This window comes from Geotrypetes seraphini, chromosome 1, assembly GCF_902459505.1.
Source record: "Geotrypetes seraphini chromosome 1, aGeoSer1.1, whole genome shotgun sequence".
NCBI lineage: Eukaryota > Metazoa > Chordata > Amphibia > Gymnophiona > Dermophiidae > Geotrypetes > Geotrypetes seraphini.
The window spans coordinates 68,702,243-68,727,778 of NC_047084.1; the positions used below are offsets into that span (position 1 = coordinate 68,702,243).

General features: G+C 46.7%; 1 protein-coding gene across 1 annotated transcript in view; it reads right to left on the reverse strand.

Annotated features, from left to right (window-relative positions):
• NIPBL (NIPBL cohesin loading factor) overlaps positions 1 to 25,536 on the reverse strand; it is a 1,354,860-nt gene that overhangs the window by 1,228,874 nt on the left and 100,450 nt on the right. The window contains 1 exon segment of the mRNA XM_033932779.1: positions 7,123 to 7,288. Coding sequence (XP_033788670.1) covers positions 7,123 to 7,288 — 166 coding nt within the window.

The following is a 25,536-nucleotide window of genomic DNA, read 5'->3' on the forward strand; positions in this document are numbered from 1 at the left end:
ATAAAATGATCTGCCAACAGAAGAGGAAGATGAGGGTCCACCCATTGAAGTAGAACCACAACTTTACCTGCCAACTGAGCACATCACCTACTACCCAGGCTGTAGAGAAATATCCCGATCATAATACTGACTGAAAAGACCTTCACCGTCATCCTGGAAGAATGGTCAGAAGCTCCAGAAACGGTAGCCTGACCATGCTCCAGCATAGAAGAATGAACAAGTACTGAGTCGCCTCTTAAGACCAGACTCCTAGAGCTGAGGATGGAAGGCACCGAGCCCCCCAACCCGACAGCCTGGGATTATTGGTGGCCATAAGCTAGTCCAGCAAAGACCGAGGCATGCCTTTGAAAAGAGAAATCTCGCTTAGCCACCAAATCATACAGAGCGATGCTTGAGGAGCCTACCAAATAATTGGAGCCTGAGATACTGGGAACCACCGGAACAAAAGCGACTGCTGCAATGATATAATGGGAAAGCAAGCCGAAGTTCTCAGTGGAGTCAGCAACATGGATCCTAGAACCTGTACAGAACCCCATACTCTTGGTCATGGTAACCAAAGACGAATGCAAACCTAAGACTGTGACCCATCACTCTAGTCTCTGGGAAGAAACACATTTCTCTCCTATATGAATAAAAACATCTCCCTGATATACCTATAAATAGTAAATGAGAAAAGAGCACTGTGCCAATTCGAAGATTCACGTCCAAAGAACTGAGGAAAAGAAATCACCCTTTTCGTGTCAGTCAAATGGCCCGACTAGAAGACGTCCGAATCAAGCAGTCAGTCAAGAAGAAATTAGGTGAATCGCCTGGTAGCGCCAAAACGGTACCACTGCCCACATTTTCTAAAATGTTCATGAAGCCTTGGGTAGGCGAAATGGCATGTGCTAAAACCGAAAGTGCTGCTCCAAGAAAGGCAAGCAAATCTAGTGCAGATTCGGAGTCCATAGTGAAAATGTAAATATTCTCCCAGTTTTTCTGCAGAAATGTGTAACCCTGAGAAACTAATTCAGCAGAATGGGATCCAGCCTGCCCAATGCCCCCGTCTTGGGCACCATGCAGTAAGTGGAACAACGTCCCTTAGTTCCTGAAGAACTACAAGAACTGCCCTGAAGACTTGTAACACTTAAAAGGGAAACACAAAACATAGAGACTCCAAGAACTAACCGGAAACTTGAGGAGGATGCAAAGTTCCAAGCATCCTGAAAAAAGTTCACAGCCCCCCTGACCTGACATTATAGCATCTTCTCCCTCGGGAGAAAGCCTGAAGAGTCATTGGAAGAAGTCTAGATCCCTCAGAATGAAGTGCAGAAGGTCAGGGAACGGCAGGATGAGAACTGAAGGATCTGTAAGAAGAAAGAAATTATCCTAGGAAAAATCAAGTTTTGCAATGTAAAGAGGAATATACTGGAACCATGAAAACAGTACTAACTCCATGCAACGTGAGCGAAATACGTATGTCCTTTAAAGTGAATACGTACTAGACGCAATCAAGATGCTGCCTCTACTGCCCCGTGGAAAACAACAGAATCCTAACAGGTATCAGACAAAGCTCACATCGCTAATGAGAGCTTCAGGGATGAGGCTAACCACTACACAGCGCGCGCTCCTCCGCACGTTTGATAGAATAGGTAACTGGCTCCTGGTAAGAAGGAGCTGTACAGCCCTTCCTGTCTGGTCAGGGGGTCCATCTAGCATGTGCCATGAGAAGAGGGCGACAGGAGAAACCAGCGTGATAAGCATGGAAATCTGAAGTCCAGGCCCCCTCAGAAATAGAGAAAGAGAGTCCTAGCCGCAGAAAGATGCGAAGTGTCATTATGCCCACAGAGACAGCCCGAACTTGGAAACTATTAGTACTACCTTTAGGCATATATATCATATGCCACTACTAGACACATGCAGCGCAACACAAAGGCCCAAATAAGGACAGTTACCAACAGACAAAGGCTCAATCTGCAGGGACCCCAAGAGAGATAATGAGATACCTGTGTGAAATACAGGGCACTATCTTACTGCTGATCTCACCGTGCCGTGAGTTGCCGTATGTCGCCCCATTCCGGAGACAAACCGAGACTGGGTGACCTAGCCCAGATCACAGTTTCTCTGGTAAACCCCTTGAGTGCTAACCCCAGAGTCCGATTAAACTAGCAGCTTCCTTCAAGGGAATACAGCAGGAACACAGACAGACATATAAAATCTGTCCAAGCTTGTCCCAAAGCTGGTGAAACACGTACAACTTGTCTGAACCGGAAAGGAGCGAAGGCGCGGCATACCCTGACCAAAGTCAGCTGTAAATAGACTACCGGAACGCTGCAGCTCTCCCTCCATCGCTGGAGACCCAAGTGCACGCCTGATTCTCGCTGACACATGGCCGCCGCATTAACACTCCTAGAAGCATAGTTGGATTCAAGCCCCGCAAAATTTACCCTGCTGGGGCATGCATAGAAAGAAAGACTCAGGAAATAAGCAGAAGAACGGTGGGGTGCTTCCCACAGCGCCGGAAAAAACATGTCCCATCTCATGCGCGCTGCTATAAACTGGCACCTGCACAATCAGCTGCACATTGCCGTGACAAACACCGACGAAAGAGAGCCTTGGAATAAAAAGGACTTCTACTGCTACACTGAAACTCAACGAGGAGTACAAGTGCAAGCATGAAATCGCACCGCTACTGTCATAGAAACATAGAAAATGACGGCAGATAAGGGCCAAGGCCCATCAAGTCTGCCCACACCAATGACCCTCCCCTACCTCCCTTTGCGAAGAGAACCCACCATTCGATCCTATTTAGCTTTAAAATCAGGCACACTGCTGGCCTCAATCACCTGTATCGGAAGACCATTCCATCGATCCACCACCCTCTCGGTGAAGAAGTATTTCCTGGTGTCGCCATGCAATGTCCCTCCCCTGATTTTCCATGGATGCCCTCGTGTTGATGTGGGTTCCTTGAAGAAGATATCCTCCCCCACCTCGATACGGCGCGTGAGGTATTTGAATGTTTCGATCATGTCCCCCCTCTCCCTGCGTTCCTCCAGGGAGTAGAGCTGCAATTTATTCAGCCGTTCCTCATACGGGAGATCCCTGAGCCCTGTGACCATCCGTGTGGCCATTCGCTGGACCGATTCAAGTCTCAGCACATCTTTGCGGTAATGTGGTCTCCAGAATTCCATTAGTTTGCTCACTATTGATGTGAGACTCACTGGTCTGTAGTTCGTAGCTTCCGTCCTGCTTCCTTTTTTGTGGAGTGGAATGACATTAGCCGTTTTCCAGTCTAGCGGGACTTTTCCTTTGCTAAGGGAGAGATTGAAGAGTATTGATAGTGGTTTCGCCAAGGTGTCTCTTAACTCCCTGAGTACTCTGGGATGTATGTTGTCTGGCCCCATAGCTTTGTGAACCTTGAGTTTGGATAGTTCACTGTAGACTGAGCAAAAGTATTCATTTAACAATTTAGCCTTCTTGGAGTCCGATTCTACATAGTTCCCGTCCGGTTTCCTAAGGCATACTATCCCTCCTGTGTTCCTGTTTCTATCACTAATATACCTAAAGAATGCTTTATCGCCCTTTTTGATGTTCTTTGCTAGATTCTCCTCCATCTGTAATTTGGCCTCTCTGACTGCCGTTTTGACGGCTCTTGACTTGGCCAGATAGCCTTCCCTGGAGCCCTGCTTCCCTGAATGTTTGAAGGAGATGAATGCTCTTTTCTTCTCTTTTATGAGGTTGGAGACCTCCGTAGAGAACCACTGCGGCTTGTTTTTTCTTCGTCGTTTACTTACAGATTTAATAAATCGGTTTGTTGCTTCGTGTATGGTAGCTTTCAGTGTTGACCACAATTCCTCTACATTATCAGTCTCTGGTTGGTTTTGCAGCGACTGATGGATGAATTCCCCCATGTTCTCAAAGTTGGTGTCCTTGAAGCTGAGGACCTTAGTTAATGTGTTGGATTTGGTGAAACCTTTTCTGAGGTTAAACCATACCATGTTGTGGTCACTGGATGACAGCGTGTCTCCCACAGAGACCTCTGTGACACTTTCTCCGTTGGTAAGTATTAGGTCTAGAATCGCCTGATCCCTAGTTGGCTCCAAAACCATTTGCTTGAGTCTTGCTCCCTTTATAGAGTTTAATAGCCTTCTGCTGCTGCCGGTCGCAGAGGAAAGTGTGTTCCAATTCCCATCAGGCATATTGAAGTCACCCAATAATACTGTGTCCCCACGCAAGGTGATATTCTCTATGTCCTCGATTAATTCCATATCAAGGTCTTCCTGTTGCCTTGGAGGTCTGTATACTATGCCAAGGTACAGGCATTTGTCCTTTCCCCTGGCCAAATTTACCCAAAGGGATTTCCCTGTGTACCTAACATCTGTGATTCTGGTAACTTTGATGTCATCTTTGGCATATAGCGCTACCCCTCCTCCCATTTTGCCCTCCCTGTCTCGGCGGAACAAACTGTAACCCGGTATGACCATGTCCCACCTGTGGGAGTCCGTGAGCCAGGTTTCGGATATCGCCACCACATCTAGGTCGGCGTCCCTCATTTCCGTCTCCAATTCCAGAATCTTGTTGCCCAACCAACAAGGAAACCAAGCGCGTGCATGCAAAGGGTGGGAAAGTCCCTGCTCCCTCAACAGATTCTAGTCATAAAACTTAGCCTCAATAAAATATCCATTCCTTAAACGTATATTGACCGAACCCACAGAACTAAGACTCCCAAACAGAACATGAAGTTCAAACAGACATACTCACAAGCTTGTTGTTAGGGCCGGTTGAAGCCAGTTAGAGCTGGATGAGCAGCACTAACAGAGCAGAATGCAGCAACTGTGGTCTCCTTTTTTTTTTTTTTTTTTTTTTTTTTTTTTTTAAACAGAGAAGGGAAAGAAGAAAAAATCGAGACCCAGTCAGACCCTCTAGCAATGGAGGGAGGGTGAGGCAGGGACAAGGGGGGGCCCAGGTGTAACCCCTAAAGCCGGCACCGTTCAGCCGGACACCCCTGTCTCACTGAAGAGAAAATCTCAACAGGAGAAATAGCATTGCCAGCTCACTGAAGAGAAACCTCAACAGGAGAAACAGAATGGCAGTCTCACTGAAGAGAAACCTCAACAGGAGGAAATAATTTTCCAGTCACAGCCAGAATTCAGGAGCTAGTTGAATAACGACCATTTTCTGCTGGGAGATAGAGAATACTGGAGACACAGGAGGAGTGCCAGCCAATAGGACCACCTGTTAATCAGTTTCTCTATCTCCGCCTGCTGGTAGATGTGTGCTATCCCATTGGTCTCTGGATTCATCTGCTGCTAAGGAATGAGTATTTTCAGGCAGGAACCTACTACGCATGCTCAAAAACTTCTGTAAATGTCAATCTGAGCCATCAGTTGTGACATCACTCATATCCTGCTGTTCATGGAGAAAACCTGTTACAGGTGTGCAACATTCGCTTTCAACTAAATGACTTTGAATATCTATTATTACTATTAATAATTTCTATAGCACTACTAGACATACGCAGCGTTGAACATATATGTATGTACTTTTTCTGTCCCTAGTGGGCTCACAATCTAAGAAGTTGTTTATTTTAATCCCTTAATTCCTTTTTTTATTTATTAAATTTTCTACACCATTCTTCCAGGGGATCTCAGAACTGTTTACATGTTTATAAGCCCGAAAGCCATCAAAGCAGTGTACATTCAAGTATAGTAGGAATTATCTATCCCTGAAAGGCTCATAATCTGAATTTTGTACCCAAGACAATAGAGGGTTAAGATCACAAAGAGTTATAGTAGGATTTGAACCAGACTCGCCTAGTTCTCAGCCTGCTGCTCTGGTGAGATCCAGAAAACTGCAACAATCATTAGGCTACGTCAGTTCTACCTACCTAGATGCGGCAAGACCCAGACAATAGCAAAGATCAATCATTACGCTACTCCTCTACTCTTTTCATTTTTCACAATTTTCTTACAATTTTCACTCAATTTCATGTATGCGAGTATGGCAAAAAGAAAACCATTGCTGAAGAAAAGTCATACAATGCGCCAAAGTTGGCAAAGAAATACCTAAAGAACACTACAAAAAAGGCTTCCAACAAAGTACTGAATCAAAAAGTATGACTATATTTTGCAATCAAAATTATTAGCATTTTTATTCTTAATTACTTTCTGAATACTTCTTTCACATAATAAATGAAGAATATTATGTAGATCAGTGAAAAACTTCTACTTAAATACATTATGAACTGCATTGACAGAAGAATGTGAACAAATGTACAAAGGAGTAAAGATTTTTAACAAGAAATTCTATATGCAATATGTTGCTATTAGTCTGGTGATGCAAATTGTTCTTGTCCTTTTCAGGACATCAAGCAATCCACTGACAAAACAAATCTTTAAAGCATCTAAAATTTTAACTGTCACATGAAACTGCTTCAAAGCACACTGCAAAAGAATCAGAAACATCCTATATATTCTTATTCTTCATTTTGATTTTAGCAATATTGATAAATAAATCCTATATGAACAGAGAAAATGAAGACTGCAACTGAAATGAGCAATTATCTTTTAATGCTTCCCGCACTCAAGTTGTCCATCATTTGAACTTCATCCACACAATAAACTTTACTTCAGTATACAGTAGAATCTCAGCTAACCGACATTCAGGGCCTTTTTTCTGCCATGTCGGAAGTGACGTGGCAGAGGAAAGGCCCTACCAGGGCTGGCCAGAAGCAGCCTGTTTACAGCACTTCTTCTGTTTATTGGCTGCCACTACTGCCTCAATAAGGGAGGAACAGGGGTTGTCAGAATCAGCTGCCACTGCTGCTTTAGGACCAAGGGGGGGGGGGGGGTCAGGATCAGCTACTGTGGAAGCTTTGGGGCCAAGGGAGGGGGAGTTGTCAGGAGCTGCCGCTTCTACTTTGAGCCCAGAGCGGGGGCGGGGGGAGGTAGGGTTGTCAGGACCGGCTCTGCTGCTTAGAGGGTTGGAGGGAGGGAGAGGTGTCAGTAATGCTACTACAGTATTTTTTTACAGTAACTCTCAAGCAACCAGAAAAACAGTTATCCAGCATCCACCAATCCCCATGAATGCCAGATAGCTAGAAGTCTACTGTATATCCATATAAGAAGAGTACAAAGTACATACATGTGGTCTGTTGAGACCTGGTTGAGACCGTGTACAAGCTGTGAAGCCAGGTTTTCATCCCTGCAAGCCAAGAGGCAGTTCACCTCATCTGCTATCCGCCCACTGAAGAGGAGGCTTTTCGTAGTTGTAGCAGGTAAAGGAGATGGAAGAGGCAGCTGGTTCAACACTATTTAACAGAAAGTACAAAAAAGGTGATGAAAAAGAAAAAAAAACAAACAACTTCTGATAATAGGATTACAGATGAAAGAGAAGAATGGCAAATAAACTAGTATCAAAGCACAGTATTTTATTATTAGATTCTTGATATATCACTTTTCAGAGATACAACTAAAGCAGTTTACATATATTCAGATACTTGTCTCTAGTTGGTTCATAAGCTAAGTTTTATGCCTGGGACAATGAACGTTTAATTAATTCCATAAAGTCCATAACACTTGTATATTAGCGCATGCTAAGCTTTAGTAAAAGGGATCCTAAGTGCCCAAGGAGCTGCATACAGTGGGAATCCAACATAATCCTCCCCACCCATCCGGTTCTCGGCACACTGTAGTAACCATTAGGATACTAGTTTAAGTTATGGCAAATGATGTGTGATTTTAGATATCCTGTGAGCTTACTGGATTTCTGTCATTAAATGAATCAAATTATTATTTGAAATACCATGAACTTAAATCAGATCCATAGGAACTTATGTCATGTCCTTTGAAGTGAAGTACAGAAAGATGAGATTAACCATTTTTTAAGAATCACTACTACGAGGTGGGCTCCCCAACCAAGCATAGAAGCATCCATTGTCAATATATTTTGATGTGGTGGGGTATGAAAGAGGAAGCCACTGAGGGTGAAGCACTGTGGTTACTTGCAGTTGCTAGAAAAGCATATCAAGGGCTAGGGACCACTGAGTTGAGAGCGTCCATTGAGGCTCTCGGAGGTATAGACAGGTAAATGGAGGTACATGAACTATAGATACCATGTGACCTAGAAGACGCATTATTTGATGTGCGGTGATGTTTTGAAGAGTGGAGACCTTCTGGCAGATTACATTACATTATATTAGTGATTTTTATTCCGCCATTACCTTACGGTTCAAGGCGGATTACAGAAGAGGATTTCTGGACATGTTCAGAGGTGTTACAGAGTAGAGCGGGTTGCTTCAAAGGATTGAAATGTTTTATACGATGTTAAGCTAGTCTTCATGGATTTCTTGAATAGTTTTTATTTCTTTTCTGAAAATTTTGTAGTCTGGGGTCACGATTAGTAGATTGGAGAGTTGGTGGTCTAGTTTTGCTGCCATTTGTGGCTAGAAGGCCATTGTACAGTTTTTTTTCCGTTTGATTGGAGGGTATGTGAATGGTGTCTGGGTTCTCCTGTGTCTGGTTGTGGTAGTTTGGATTAGGCAGTTGTTCAAGTAGCTGGGCTGTCACCATTTATGGATTTAAATAATAGACAGAATTTAAATAGTATTCTTGCTTGAATTGAGAGCCAGTGTGAACAGATTGTTGTTATTGTAGAAGGGCACGGGAGATAGAGGATGTTGTAACAGTCTAGTAGTCTTAGTATTAGTGATTGTTCTATGAGCTGAAATTGTGTTTTCTTGAAGAATTTTCTGACTTGTCTTAAATTTCTCATAACTGTGAATGATTTCTGTATTGTTTTATTGATTTGCGGTTTCATGGTACAGCATCTGTCTATTGTTATTCCTAGTAGTTTTAGGGTGGGTTGTATGAGGTAGTTAATTGCATTGATTTCTATGTTGGTTATGGTTGGGGATTTGTTATTTTCGAGGAGGATAAATTTTGTTTTGTCTGGATTCAGTTTCAGTTTGTGATCTTTCATCCAAGTCATTACTGTTTCAAGTGTTTGGTGTAGTGTGTCTGTCATGGAGGGCTTTGGTTGATCAAAAGGTATGAGAATGGTGATGTCATCTGCATAATTGTAGGAAGATAGGCCTAGTTTGTCCAGGTGGGCATCGAGGGAAGTAGTGTAGAGGTTGAAAAGAGTAGGGGATAGGCGCGATCCTTGGGGTACGCCGCAGGGGTTTGACCAAGTTTCTGATTTTACTCTGTAGGTTCTGGATTTTAGGAATCCTACGAACCATGAGTATACTTTATCTGTGATACCTATTGTGTCCAAAATTTGTAGTAGGGTGTTATGGTCCACCAGGTCAAATGCAGCGGTCAGGTCCAGTTGTATGAGCATCATTTTTTTCCCTGTCCATGAATGTCCATGAGGGATCCTAGTTGCGTCTCTGTGCTGAAGCTGGTTCTGAAACCAGATTGCGTGGGGTGGAGTATGTTGTGGTCTTCTAGATAATTGGAGAGGAGTTTGGCTACTAGCCCTTCTATTATTTTGACATATGGAGGCAATGGGTCTGTAGTTGGATGGTTGGTCCATTGGTCCTTTAGGGTCTTTTAGGATTGGGGTGATGATGATTTTGCTGAGTTCAGTTGGGAAGATGCCGTTTGTGAGCGTGGTTTGTATCCTATGTAGGAGAAGAACTTGGTATTTAGTGCTGGAAGATTTTAAGAAATATGGAAAGCCATCCGGACGCCCAGACATGTCTTCTAAAAGGAGGACATGACCAGAGAAATCTGGTAACCCTACCCAAGTTGCTAATGGTTATGACAACACTAAAACTGTGTATATAGGTCTTCTGAGTGACACAAGATTAGCAGAAAGGAGATTCAAGCTATGAGCTTTCACCACTTTTAGAGAATGACACGGTGATGGGGTTCATCACCGTTCCCGTCCCCGCGGATAGCCGCGGGAAATAATCCCATGTCATTTTTTAGTGTCTATTTCAATCTCGGTCCTTCTACACCAGCATTCTTCAAAGCAAAGCTTGTGAGTCAGTGGTTGTGGCCATTCATACTCTGATTCTTCCCTCTCTCCTTAAAGAATGACATGAAGATGGTTTCCCGCGGTTGTCCGCGGGGACGGGAGCGGTGGTGAATTTTGTCACCGTGTCATTCTCTACTTTGCTGTGCCAAGAGACAAGCACACTATGCACGCAGTGGTGTGACAAGTTCTGCACACCTTTACAGCATTTTATTTATTTATTTAAGCATTTATATACCACTTATAGTCTAAGTCAGGGGTGGGGCACTCCGGTCCTTGAGAGCCGTGTTCCAGTCGGGTTTTCGGGATTTCCCCAGTAAATATGCATTGAAAGCAGTGCATGCAAATAGATCTCATGCATATTCACTGGGGAAATCCTGGGGGCCCGACTGGCATGCGGCTCTTGAGGACCGGAGTTCCCTACCCCTGGTCTAAGTGTTTTACATTCAGGTACTCAGGCATTTTTCCTTGTCTGTCCTGGTGGGCTCACGCTCTGCCTAGTGTGCCTGGGGCAATGGGGGATTAAGTGACTTGCCCACTATAGTTTTCAATATTTGCTTAAGGTCTGTATCAGCTATAAATTCCACAATAACAATAGTGAATCGCTCATAGACTTCGGCGGTGCTGCTCTGTGTATTTAGCTTTCACACACAGACCGATAGCACCCAAAGACCGATGACAATTTGAGGTGTTGTTATTGTGACAAGTTCTGGCCATTTCTGTTCCCGCTGTGGATCAGGAAATGCAAAGGAGGAGAAGTCAAAAGGTAGATGCTGAGGAATGTGTGTAAGACAGGAATGAGGCAAAAAGAAAAATCATCTGAGGCGGTTATCTCTTCACCAGCACTGCAAGGATAAGCAACTTCTGGCTGGGTGGTTCTTGAAAGAGCTCCTAGGGACACCCAGCCTTTGAAAACCTGGCTTTTCTATGTTGGTTCTGTACAATTCTTCGGTTGGTTTCCAGCTACAACTAGTTCATATCCCTGGGATCAATTTTAGTCAGGACTGTTTATGGAGGTGCCAGCTGAATACATTAAGTGCTGTGTCCACTATGGGGCTGCCAGAGTGCATCATGCCAGCTCTGCATTGAGAGATTGAGGGAATCCCTCCACATCTAAAAAATAACCTTTTGCGGGGAAAGACAGATCTCCATATTTCCTAGGGAACCCAGGGTATATGGCAGCCATTTTGTCACAGGTCTCCACAAAGCCAAGAGACATGGCTGAGCTCAGAAGAAATCTACTGTGTACAAAGGAGTTCTTGCCTCCTGAACTACATCATAAGAATAGCCATAATGGGTCAGACCAATGGTCCATATAGCCTGTTTCCAGGTCACAAGTATCTGGAAGAAAATAAATTAGTAGCAACATGCCATGCTTCCAATCCCAGAGCAAGCAGTGGCATAGAGAGGGTGGATAGGGACAGATTCTTCAGACTGAAGGGGACAACAGGTACGAGGGGGCATTCGGAGAAACTGAAGGGAGACAGGTTCAAGACAAATGCAAGGAAGTTTTTTTTCACCCAAAGGGTCGTGGACACTTGGAATGCGCTACCGGAGGAAGTGGTCAGGCAGAGTACGGTACAGGGATTCAAACAGGGATTGGACGGATTCCTGAGGGATAAAGGGATCGTGGGATACTGAGAGAAGTATCCAGGAAATAAGTATAGAAACCCGACCAGGTCGTGCATGTGCAAGACCGGAGGGTTAGGACTTCGATGGGAAGATAGGACTTCAATGGGAAAGGTGCACCAAGGTGGCAAGGGGGCCCCTTCTGGTGATTCAGACAGGTTTGGGCCGCCGCGGGAGCGGACTGCTGGGCATGATGGACCTATGGTCTGACCCGGCGGAGGCACTGCTTATGTTCTTATGGAGGACAGTGATTGAGATCACATGAAGCATGGCTGTACTTTTTGTAGAGTTTGTTGAATTCGGGCCATTGTATGTTGGGGAATTGGGACCATGTTCTGTCCGCTGCAGTTGAGTCTTTATCTGTGGAATGTATTGTGAATTCCATAATGTGGGTTGGGGCGTCATTGATGGTAGCTCTGGCATTTTTAATTTTGTTCTGGAAGTGTTCTGCTAATAGGGTGGCTGAGGGTGGGGGGTATCGATTGTGGTTAGGTAGGGTTTGGTGTCTGTTAGGTCTTTTAGTATTTGAAATAGATTTTTGGTGTCCTGGGTTTCTGTGCCTATCAGGCTGGTGTAGTATGCTTTTCTCTTTTCCTTTAGTTGAAGTTTGTATTGTTTGTTAACTTTTTTCCAGGCTGTTTTTGTATGATCTAGGTTAGTTTTTCTCCATTTTCGTTCTAGTTGTCTACATTGTCTTTTGAATAGTAGTAGATCGTTGTCAAACCATTTGTCTGATCGTCTGCCGATTCTGGTTTTGGTTTGTACTGGTGCTAGTTCATCAAGGGTATTAGTGCTCAATTTATCCCATTGTGAAATGAAGTCTAGGGGGTTGCTTTCTTGGAGTGTTTCATCTATTTTAGACCAGAATTTGGAGGGTTCAATGTGTTTGCATGAGGTGTAAGTTATTTTTTTGGATTTTAGTAAGGTTTTGTTTTTGGTCCAGTTGATGTTGAAGGTGTATGTGTAGTGGTCTGACCAGAGGGATCGTGTCCATGTTCCATTAGATGTATGAATTTCTGTTAGAGAAGGTTGATGGGTCATGAAGGCTGCGATATCAAGTTGGTGACCTATCTCATGATTGGTTTGTGGATTTAACATTTGGAAGGAAAGGCATTGAGAAATGAGAGAAAGTTATCTACTTGTTTAGATGAATGGTCTTCAAGGTATAGGTTTAGGTCTCCTAGGATAAGGTTGTAGGTTGCTTTTAGTGAGTTTTGGTAAATGAAATCTTCAAATTCAGGTTTTGATGTATTCCAGTTTCTCGGTGTTATGTAACAGAGCATGCAGTTTAGTGTGTCTTTTACTGTGGTGCCTGAGAGTTGACATGCTAGAAGGTCCATGCATGGGGTGGATGTTTTTCCAATTACATTTAGGGTTAGGGTGTCTTTGATTAGGATTCCTAGCCCTCCGCCTCTTTTTTTCTCTCTGCAGACCACTGTTATTTTGTATCCCTATGGGCAGGCTTCAGTTATTCTGGGATCTGTGCCCGAAGTTAGCCAGGTTTCTGTGAGGAAAAGGCAGTCCAGGCTTTCGTTTATTATCCAGTTTTTAATAAGTTCTGTTTTTGGGCCTAGGGCTCTGATGTTTAGGTAGGCGCATATAAGTGTAGTGGTTTCTGAATGATAATTGTGAGTTGTTTTAGGGTAGATGAGTGATTTAGGGTGAGGGTGAGGTTTGGTCTTAGGGTGTGTTGGTCTTCTTCCCCATACTTGAGTGATGGGATGTTGAATGCTGTGTTGTTGGTTTGAGTTTCTGTCTATTGAGATTCTTCTGTTATGGTGATGGATTTTGTTTGTCGTAGTGGGGGGTGTTGGGAGGATGTTGTTTGCTACTGCTTCCCAGCTGGTTATAAGAAGGAGTATCAGTATGGTGTTCAGGGCTTGTGATAGTAGCTTCATTTTGGTGGTTGGGGGAAGGTGATGCTCTCAGTGATAAGGTTGTTAACCTTAGCATTGTTAAAATGCTTGAGTACCTGATTGTAAAACCGCTTAAAAAACTTTGATAGGCGGTATATAAAAAAATCCTAATAAACTTAAACTTAATAATAAACTTATGTTGTATCTGGGTGGTTAGAGGTAGGAGTTTTTATGGTAGTGCTGTGGGAATATTAGTTTGGGAGAGGAGGTTGAAAATTTGAATGGGTTTTGAAGAAATTGAGTGGGTTTGAATGCGTTTTGAAGAGAATGGGGTCTTATTTAGTTGAGATTTAGGTCGCTTCTTTGTCACTTCGCGTATTAGACGGCGCGCCAAACGGCTGCGTGCCATTAGGCGCTGGGCCTATTATAGGCTCGGTGTAGTCTGGTCGGGGGAAAGGTGGAGTGCGCTCCCACTCCGTAGAGTTGCTTGTACTCAGCTACCGGACCAGAGAAGATGGCAGGGTCAAAGAAAAAGGTAGAACTAACTGAAGGAAAAATTATGTTCTTACCTGTTAATTTTCTTTCCCTTAGATGCAGCAGATGAATCCAGAGACCAATGGGATAGCTCACATCTACCAGCAGGCGGAGATAGAGAAACTGATTAACAGGTGGTCCTATTGGCTGGCACTCCTCCTGTTTATCCAGTATAGCTCCTTGCCTAAGCATCCGTAACCATCCATAGGCATAGCATGTAAAAAACTTCTTTCCCAGAACAAATCTCAAAATGCAATAAAGCACAGTTACTTACCGTAACAGGTGTTATCCAGGGACAGCAGGCAGATATTCTTAACGTATGGGTGACGTCACCGACGGAGCCCCGGTACGGACATTTTTAACTAGAAAGTTCTAGTTGGCCGCACCGCGCATGCGCGAGTGCCTTCCCGCCCGACGGAGGAGTGCGTGATCCCCAGTTAAGATAAGCCAGCTAAGAAGCCAACCCGGGGAGGAGGGTGGGACGTAAGAATATCTGCCTGCTGTCCCTGGATAACACCTGTTACGGTAAGTAACAGGACAAGCAGGCAGCATATTCTTAACGTATGGGTGACCTCCAAGCTAACAGAGAGGGAGGGGGGATGGTTGGCCATTAGGAAAATAAATTGTGTAACACAGATTGGCCGAAGTGCCCATCCCGTCTGGAGAAGGTATCCAGACAGTAGTGAGTAGTGAACGTGTTAACTGAGGACCAAGTGGCAGCCTTGCAGATTTCCTCGATGGGCGTGGAACGGAGGAAAGCCACAAAAGCAGCCTTAGCTCTGACCCTGTGGGCCGTGACAGCACCTTCCAGTGAGAGACCGGCCCGAGCATAACAGAACGCAATGCAGGCAGCAAGCCAGTTGGAAAGCGTCCGTTTAGAGACAGGACGACCCAGACGGTTAGGGTCGAAGGACAAAAAGAGCTGAGGAGACGAGCGGTGAGTCCTGGTACGGTCAAGGTAGTAAGCCAGGGCACGCTTACAGTCCAGCGTGTGCAATGCCTGTTCCCCAGGATGAGAATGGGGCTTAGGGAAAAAGACAGGCAACACAATGGACTGATTGAGGTGAAATTCCGAGACCACCTTGGGAAGGAATTTAGGATGGGTACGCAGAACCACCTTGTCATGGTGAAAAACAGTGAAAGGTGGGTCGGCAACCAGTGCATGCAGTTCACTAACCCTCCTGGCAGAGGTGATGGCAATGAGGAAAAGCACCTTCCATGTAAGAAATTTGAGCGGAGTTGTGGCAAGAGGCTCAAACGGAGGTTTCATGAGGGCTGATAAAACCACATTCAGGTCCCAGACGATTGGAGGAGGCTTCAGAGGCGGTTTGACGTTGAAAAGACCTCTCATGAACCGGGAAACCAGGGGATGAGCCGTGAGAGGTTTTCCGAGGATAGACTCATGAAACGCAGTGATGGCACTGAGGTGGACTCTGATTGAGGTAGACTTGAGGCCAGCGTCGGACAGAGAGAGCAAATAGTCCAGTACAGTTTCCACCGCTAATGAGGTGGGATCGTGATGATGTAGCAGACACCAAGAGGAGAACCGGTCCACTTCTGATGGTAACATTGGAGGGTGGCCGGTTTCCTGGAGGCATCCAGAATACGACGGACAGGCTGAGACAGATTCTCTGGCGAGGTCAGCCCGAGAGAAACCAAGCTGTCAGGTGGAGCGAGGACAGATTGGGATGTAGTAGAGACTGATGCTGCTGCGTAAGTAGAGTAGGAAACACAGGCAGAGGGATGGGTTCTCTGGAGCTGAGCTGGAGCAGGAGGGAGAACCAGTGTTGGCGAGGCCACCGAGGGGCGATGAGAATCATGGTGGCCCTGTCTCTGCGGAATTTTAATAACGTCCGCAACATCAGAGGCAGTGGAGGAAAGGCATAGAGGAACCGATCCGTCCAGTCGAGCAGGAATGCATCCGGGGCCAGACGATGAGGAGAGAAGAGTCTGGAACAGAACTGGGGCAGCTGATGGTTGCGAGGAGCTGCAAAGAGGTCCACCTGAGGAGTGTCCCAGCGAGCAAAGATGGAGCGGAGTGTGGGAGGATCCAGAGTCCACTCGTGAGGTTGAAGGATGCGGCTGAGATTGTCGGCCAGGGAGTTCTGTTCGCCCTGGATGTAGACAGCCTTGAGGAAGAGACTGCGGGCCCTGGCCCAGGTCCAGATGTGGATGGCCTCCTGACAAAGGAGGGGAGATCCGATGCCGCCTTGTTTGTTTATGTAGTACATGGCGACTTGGTTGTCTGTGCACAGGAGAAGAACCTGTGGGTAGAGGAGGTGCTGGAAGGCCCTGAGAGCATAGAACATGGCCCTGAGTTCCAGGAAATTGATGTGATGTTGACGCTCCTGAGGGGTCCAGAGTCCCTGGGTGCGAAGATCTCCCAGGTGAGCTCCCCACGCATAGGGGGAGGCATCTGTGGTTATGATCATGGAGTGAGGGGGTAGATGAAAGAGTAGACCCCTGGAAAGATTGGAGGAGTTCAACCACCATTGAAGAGATTGCTGAAGAGACGATGTCACAGAGATGGGATGAGAAAGAGGATCCGTGGTCTGTGACCATTGGGTGGCAAGAGCCCATTGAGGTGTCCTGAGGTGGAGTCGCGCCAGAGGAAGCACATGGACTGTCGAGGCCATGTGGCCCAGGAGGGCCATCATCTGCCGAGCTGGGATGGAGTGATGAAGGAGCACCTGACGACAGAGGTGGAGCAGGGTCCGTTGTCGGTCGGAGGGGAGAAACGCCCTCATCAGAGTGGTGTCGAGAACTGCTCCAATGAACTGAAGTCGCTGTGTGGGAAGTAGGTGCGACTTGGGGTAGTTGATCTCGAACCCCAGGAGATGGAGGAAAGAGATGGTGTGCTGAGTGGCTTGTAGCACAAGTGGAGATGTAGGTGCTTTCACCAACCAATCGTCCAAGTAGGGGAACACCTGGAGGTTGTGAGACCTGAGGAAGGCCGCCACCACAATAAGGCACTTGGTGAATACCCTGGGCGATGATGCGAGGCCAAAGGGTAGCACTTTGTACTGATAGTGACGGTGCTGTATCTGAAATCGGAGGTAGCGCCGTTTTGAGGTCTAGGGAACATAGCCAGTCGTGTTGAGAGAGAAGAGGGTAAAGCGTGGCAAGGGAGAGCATTCTGAACTTCTCCTTGACCAGACACTTGTTGAGGTCCCTGAGATTGAGGATGGGATGGAGGTCTCCCGTCTTCTTGGGAACCAGGAAGTAGCGGGAGTAGAATCCCTGGCCCCTTTGGTCTGATGGTACTTCTTCGATGGCGTTGAGAAGAAGGAGGGAGTGGACCTCCTGCAGGAGGAGGGGGGATTGGGAGGAGTGGGAAGCAGACTCTACGGGAGGATTGTCTGGTGGAAGAGTCTGGAAGTTGAGAGAGTAGCCGTGGCGAATGATGGTGAGGACCCATTGGTCCGATGTGATGACCTCCCAACGGCTGAGGAAGAGTTGGAGGCGTCCTCCGATAGGCTGAGGAAGAGGCAATGATGGTGGGAGACTGGCTATGCCCTGGAGAAAGGAGTCAAAAGGGTCGAGAAGGTTTTGATGGAGGGAGAGGCTTGGCAGGCTGCTGAGACTGGGAACGAGCCTGAGGTTGATGCTGGTGACGAGGACGGTGAGGCTGCTGCTGAGGCGGGTTGAGAGGTCTGGCCGAGAACCTGCGTTGGTAGGAGGACTGCTGTCTGTAGGGGCAAGTAGGCGGAGTCTTCTTTTTAGGTTTGACCAGAGTGTCCCACCTAGTCTCGTGCGCTGAGAGTTTCTGGGTGGTTGAGTCCAGGGACTCCCCGAAGAGTTCGTCACCAAGACAAGGTGCGTTAGCCAGGCGGTCTTGGTGGTTAATGTTGAGGTCAGAAACTCTCAGCCAGGCCAGACGCCGCATGGCAACAGCCATGGCAGATGCTCTAGAGGTCAGCTCAAATGAGTCATAAATGGAGCATACCATGAATTTCCGAAGTTGGAGCAGACTGGAAATTTGCTGTTGGAAAAGAGGGACCTTACGTTCAGGAATGTATTTTTGTAAGGAGGAGAGTTGTTGCACCAGATGCTTCATATAGAAGGAGAAGTGAAAGGTGTAATTATTTGCCCTGTTGGCCAGCATTGCATTCTGGAAAAGGCGCTTGCCAAATTTATCCATAGTTTTCCCCTCTCTGCCAGGAGGGGTGGAGGCATAGACACTGGAGCCCTGAGATTTCTTTAAGGTGGACTCCACCAGGAGAGATTCATGGGGCAATTGAGGCTTGTCAAACCCTGGGATTGGAATGACCCGGTACAAGCTATCCAGTTTGCGAGGGGCCCCGGGAACAGTGAGGGGGTTCTCCCAATTTTTGTAAAAGGTTTCCCGTAGGATGTCATGGACGGGTAACTTAAGGAATTCCTTGGGAGGTTGCTCAAAGTCGAGGGCATCGAGAAAAGCCTGGGACTTTTTACAGTCGGACTCTAATGGAATGGAAAGAGCAGTCGACATCTCCCTGAGGAACTTGGTAAAAGAGGACTGTTCAGGTTTTGAACCGGTATCAATCGTCGAGGGTTCCTCGTCCGTCGAGGAAGCATCTTCCTCAGTACCGGGCGGGGATTCTTCCCATAAGTCAGGGTCCCTGATGTCAGGGTGCGCACGGCGGGCCATCGGTGTGGAGGGCTCGGCATGGCGGGTCTTGGAGAGAGACTTGCCAGAGCGTACCGAGGCGGTACCGGGAGAGGAAGACCGGTGCCATTCCTGGTACCGGGAAGGGTCGGTATCAGAGCGGGCCTGCACCGTAGTTTGGGAACGGTGTGGTTCAGCCGAGAGCACCGGCATGGAAGTGTTAAGCGGTACCGAGGGGGTCGACACAGATGGGATCGTGCGAGGCTCGGACCGGTCCTGCACCAGAAGGTGTGGGGCCAGCAGCGCCGGTAACAGTTGTTGGAGTTGTTGCTGCAGCTGCTCCTGTAATTGGGTCTGGAGTATGGCCGCGATGCGGTCGTCCAGGGGAGGCACCGGTACCGCTTTTTTCTTCTTCGGTACCATAGGTGCCGCTCTACACTCCGGCGATGAGGAGGCCGATGACGAGGCACTCACCAATATCAGAGCGTTTGCGGAGTCGGTGCGGTGTCGGAAGGACCGGCGTCGCAACCGTGGCAGGAGGGCGCTCCAGGGAAGTGGAAGGCTTCTTAGCCGGCTTACCTGGGGCCAGCGACCCCGAAGAAGGATCTGGCGTCGTCGAAGTAGTCGGTGCCGACTTTTGAGGTGTTGTCAACGTCGCGGCAGGTTCCATGGCAGATCCGGTGCCGAAAATAATATTTTGCTGGATCTGCCTATTTTTCAATGTGCGTTTTTAAGAGTAGCACAGCGGGTGCAGGTGTCAGCCCGATGCTCTGGACCCAAGCACTGCAGGCACCAATTGTGCGGGTCGGTGAGAGAGATCGGGCGTGCACACCGCTGGCACTTCTTAAAGCCCGGTTGAGGAGGCATGAAGGGAAACACGGCCTCCGCAAAATCGAAGCCGGAGGCTTGTATGGTGGCAACAGGCCCCGCCGGGGCCGGGCTGAAAAAATAAGAAACCTTGACTTTTTTTTTTTTTTTTTTTAATTAAAAGAATCCGAAGGGAAAAAATCAAAGAAAAAGAAAAAGTACGCGAGCGGGAAAGCAGAAACTAGTTTTTCAACGGCCGTTGAAAACACATGCGTCTTCTTCGCTCCGCGGAAACAAAGAAACTGGGGACCACGCAATCCTCCGTCGGGCGGGAAGGCACTCGCGCATGTGCGGTGCGGCCAACTAGAACTTTCTAGTTAAAAATGTCCGTACCGGGGCTCCGTCGGTGACGTCACCCATACGTTAAGAATATGCTGCCTGCTTGTCCTGGGATAATACAGAAAACAACCTGCCATAATAACAAACTGCGAAAGTTGCAAAAGAAAAAACCGAGAGACAATATCCAGAAAGGGTGGGGCTCTGGGTGGGAAGCAAACGCCGCCTCCGCAACAACCGAAGCACAAAACACCCCTACCGCATGCGCCCACACATCCAAGCAGAAATGCGAAGAGAAAGCACTCTCGGAAGACCAATTAGCCGCGAGACAAATCTCCTCCAAGGAAAAAACCTCTGGGCCGAGCCCAAGAAGTAGCCATCGCTCCGGTGGAATGGTCATGAAGTTCTTTCGCCAACCGCTTCCCTGCCAGCAAGCAAGCTTCTGGACCCATTGAACGATGGAGGCTTCGGACACCGCCATACGTTTGAGGCGTCCCTTGAAGAATACAAAAAGGAGATATAAACAACTAAAAGTCGTTAGAAACCAAGCTCGAGGAGAACGCTACGTACGTATCAAAAAATGCAGTGAATAAAAGCACTGCTCCCAATTTCTCCTCCCAAGAAGAAGGAAGGAAAAGCGAGCTTGACATAAAAGAAAGGATGTAAACTTAGGCACTATATTCAAGTCTATTTCGAATGAAGAAGCTAGTCTAAATATAATTCAGCAGGGAGAAATTATCTCACAACATTAAGCCTTCATTCAATTGTTTATTCATTAGTTGTTCACTGTTCCTCAGCGGGCCACCACACACTCAAGCATTCTCATAGTGTATGGCTTTATGCTCCCACTCCTCATCGGAACCAGTTTAAATTTTTACTATTATAGTTTTTTTGTAGTTTTTTATATAAATATGTGTTAAATACTAAGAATACTTAGCTTTTAGCTTTTAGCTTTTAGCTAGCAAGACGCTGTGCAGGGGAGTTGTGTGAATACACAACTGTATTGTATTCACACAACTCCCCTGCACAGCATCTTGCTAGCTAAAAGCTAAAAGCTAAGTATTCTTAGTATTTAACACATATTTATATAAAAAACTACAAAAAAACTATAATAGTAAAAATTTAAACTGGTTCCGATGAGGAGTGGGAGCATAAAGCCATACACTATGAGAATGCTTGAGTGTGTGGTGGCCCGCTGAGGAACAGTGAACAACTAATGAATAAACAATTGAATGAAGGCTTAATGTTGTGAGATAATTTCTCCCTGCTGAATTATAAAAGAAAGGATGACATCCCCCTAGAAAGAAATAGTGGTACCATCCGAATTGATACCCCATATTTCGGAAATCAGAAATAGGAATCCCCGTTAAACAAGGCCTGCAACATAGGAAAACTGCAGAGCTGAAGCCATGGCCACAAGAAACCCCATGTTCAACGGCACAGCCCTTTAGAGTCCCAAAAGACAAGGATGAAATGAAGCCTTCGGTAAACTGAGAAGAAGTACGTGAAGACTGTACTCCAAACCAGGCTTTCTAAGAGGCGCATGAATATACCGCACTCTGTTTAGGAACTGAACTACATGAAGCTGAGAAGTAAGCGAAGAGCAATATACCTAGCCCTTGTAACAAGCCAAGAATGGCACTAGAAGCTGAAGGGAATTGAACGCTAAGCCCTCGGCAATACACTTGTGCCAAAAAGGAACTCTAGAGTGGTTCAAACGTTAAGAAGCACCCAAGAAAGGAAAAACCTCCAAAAGGAAGCAGAAGCCACAGGAGAAGTCGTCCGTAGCACCTGGATAAGAGAAGAAACAACCTGCTTCGTATAACCCTTACACGTCAGCCAAGATTTTTCAAAAAACTAGGTCGTAATACTAAAGTAGTACAAATATCCATGTTGATCGGACCCTAGGCGAGCAAAGCCGGAGATACCAGGAAACTTCTTAGTCTGGCTGTAGAAAGACTCATCAAATCCGCATAGTAAGGATGGCGCCGCCAATCCAGAGATTCTACAAATACTTTGCCCGGAAAGCGAGCTCGAGATGGCAAATCCAAGCCATCATCAACCAGCGGAAAACACTGAAAAAGAGAAGGCAGAGGCGAGAAAGGAGCCATGCAGCTATCCCCTCTAACCCCCACTCCCTGGGCCCGCCGAAGAAGCTAGGAAGCTTAGAATTGAGAGACGAGGCCATGAGGTCTAGGTCAAGGAGATCTCACGTCCATAAAAAGAGCTAGCACGACTGAGCCACAAATCTCAATATCCAGGATGCAGAAGATTACACTATTACTAACATGCACACTTTCCAGAGCGTACACAGCGCTATACACTGTAGCATACAAGAAATGGGCCATGCTCAGATTCCGCGGAGAGAAAGTCTATCCAAACTCTTATCCTGATCCATAAAAGGATCTGCTAACAGAAGACGAAGATGAGAGTCCACCCATTGAAGCAGACCAACTTCACCTGCCAACTGAGTACAACACCTACAGCCCAAGCTGTAGAGAAATACCCCCTCCTAATACTGACTAAAAGGACCCTCAGCGGCAATCAGAAAGAATGATCTGAAGTTCCAGAAAGGTAGCCTGACCCTGCTCAAGAGTAGAAGAATGAACAAGTACAGAGTCGCCTCTGAAGACCAGACTCCTGGAGCTGAGGATGGAAGCCACCGAGCCCCCCAACCCGACAGCCCGGGATGGTCGGTGGTCATGAGCTAGTCCAGCAAAGACCGAGGCATGCCTTGAAAAGAGAAATCGCGCTGAGCCACCAAATCATACAGAGCGATGCAGGAGGAGCATAACAAATAATTGGAGCCCTGATACCGGGAACCACCGGAACAAAAGTGACTGCTGTAGCGTAAGAAGGGGAAAGCAAGCCGAATTTCCCAGTGGAGTCAGCAATATCGATCCCAGAAACTGTACAGAATCCCATACTCTTGGTCATGGTAAGCGAAGAAGAATACCAATCTGAGACCGAGACCCCATGCCCAAGTCTCCGGAAAGAAACACATGTCTCTCCTATATGAATAAAAACATTACCCTGATATACCTATAAATAGTACAGGAGAAAAGAGCGCTGTGCAAATTTGATGTTGCACGTGTAAAGAACTGAGGAAAAGATACCACCCTTTTCGTGTCAGTCAAATGGCCCGACTGGAAGTCGTCCAAATCAAGCAGGCAGTCAAGAAGAAATTAGATGAATCACCTGGTAGCGCCAAAACGGTACCACCGCCCACATCACCTAAAACGTTCATGAAGCCTTGGGTAGGCGAAATGGCATGTGCCAAAACCGAAAGCGCTGCTCCAAGAGAGGCAGGCAAACCAAGTGCCGATTTGGAGTCCATAGAGAAAATGTAAATATACTCCCAGGTTGTCTGCAGAAATGTGTAACCCCGAGAAACTAATTCAGCAGAATGGGATCCAGCCTGCCCAATGCCCCCGTCTCGGGCACCATGCAGTAAGTGGAACAACATCCCTTAGTTCCCGAAGAACTACAAGAACTGTCCTGAGGACCAGTAACACTGAAAAGGGAAACACAAAACATAGAGACTCCAAGAACTAACCAGAAACTTGAGGAGGATGCAAAGATGCAAGCATCCTGATAAATCTTCACAGCCCCCTGACCTGACATTATAGCATCTTCTCCCTCATGAGAAAGCCTAAAGAGTCATTGGAAGAAGTCAAGATCCCCTCAGAATGAAGTGCAGAAGGTCAGGGAATGGCAGGATGAGACTGTAGGATCTGCAAGAAGATTCTCCTAGGAAAAATCAAGTTTCACAATATATATAGAATATACTGGAACCATGAAAACAGTACTAACCCCATACAACATGAGCAAAATACGTATGTCCTTTAAAGTGAATACGTACTAGACTCAATTAAGATGCTGCATCTACCGCCCCGTGGAAAACAACAGCATCCTTACAGGTATCAGACAAAGCTCACATCGCTAATGAGAGCTTCAGGGATGAAGCGCGTGATCCTCCGCGGGTTTGATAGGTAACTGGCTCCTGGTTAAAAGGAGCTGTACAGCCCTTCCTGTCTGGTCAGGGAGCCTGTCTAGCATGTGCCATGAGAAAATGGTGACAGGAGAAACCAGCGTGATAAGCATGGAAATCTGAAGTCCAGGCCCCCTCAGAAATGGAGAAAAAGAGTCCTGGCCGCAGGAAGATGCGCAGTGTCATTATGCCCATAGAGACAGCCCGAACTTGGAAACTGTTTGTACTACCTTTAGGCATATATATCCTGTGCCACTACTAGACACATGCAGCTCAGCACAGAGGCCCAAATAAGTTACCAACAGACAAAGGCTCAATCTGCAGGGACCCCAAGAGAGACAATGAGATACCTTTGTGAAATACAGGGCACTATCTTACTGCTGATCTCACCGTGCCGTGAGTTGCCGTATGTCGCCCCATTCCGGAGACAAACCGAGACTGGGTGACCTAGCCCAGATCACAGTTTCTCTGATAAACCCCTTGAGTGCTAACCCCAGAGTCCGATTAAACAAGCAGCTTCCTTCAAGGGAGTACAGCAGGAACACAGACATAGACATATAAATCTGCCCAAGCTTGTCCCAAAGCTGGTGAAACACATACAACTTGTCTGAACCGGAAAGGAGAGAAGCCCCGGCATACCCTGATCAAATTACCGGAACGCTGCAGCTCTCCCGCCATCACCGGAGACCCAAACGCAGGCCTGATTCTCGCTGACACGTGGTCGCTGCATCAACGCTCCTAGAAACATAGTCGGATTGGAGCCCCGCAAAATTTACCCTGCCACGGCTTGCATAGAAAGAAAATCAGACTCGGGGAATAACCAGAAGAACGGCCCACAGCGCCGGAAAAAACATGTCCCATCTCATGCGCGGTGCTATAAACCGGCACCTGCACAATCAGCTGCACATGGCCGTGACAAACACCGATGAAAGAGAGCCTCAGAATAAACAGGACTACTGCTGCACTGAAACCCAACAATGAGAATAAGTACGAGCATGAAATCGCATCGCTACTGCCGCGCTGTAACCAACAAGGAAACCAAGCGCGTGCATGCAAAGGGCGGGAAGTCCCGGCTCCCTCCACGGATTTCTAGTCATAAAACTTAGCCTCAATAAAATATCCATACCTTAAATGTACGATGACCGAACCCACAGTACTAAGACTCCCAAACAGAACCTGAAGTTCAAACAACCGTAAAAGCCAGACAATACTCACAAGCTTGTTGTTAGGGCCGGTTGAAGCCAGTTTGCAGCAAAAGCATGGCAGAATGTAGCAACTGTGGTCTCTTTTTTTTTTTTTTTAAACAGAGAAGGGAAAGAAGAAAAAAATTGAGACCCAGTCAGACCCTCTAGCAATGAAGGGAGGGTGAGGCAGGGACCTGGGGGGGCCCAGGTGTAACCCCTAAAGCCGGCACCGTTCAGCCGGACACCCCTGTCTCACTGAAGAGAAAATCTCAACAGGAGAAATAGCATTGCCAGCTCACTGAAGAGAAACCTCAACAGGAGAAACAGAATGGCAGTCTCACTGAAGAGAAACCTCAACAGAAGAAAATAAAGTTCCAGCCACAGCCAGAATTCAGGAGCTAGTTGAATAGCGACCTTTTCCTGCTGGGAGATAGAGAATATTGGATAAACAGGAGGAGTGCCAGCCAATAGGACCACCTGTTAATCAGTTTCTCTATCTCCGTCTGCTGGTAGATGTGAGCTATCCCATTGGTCTCTGGATTCATCTGCTGCTGTTGCTAGGGAAAGTAAATTAAATTAAATTAAAAAAAGGTTTCTGATGAGCCTTTCAGCAGGCTCGGTGCAGTCTGGTCGGGGGGAGGGGCGGAGTGT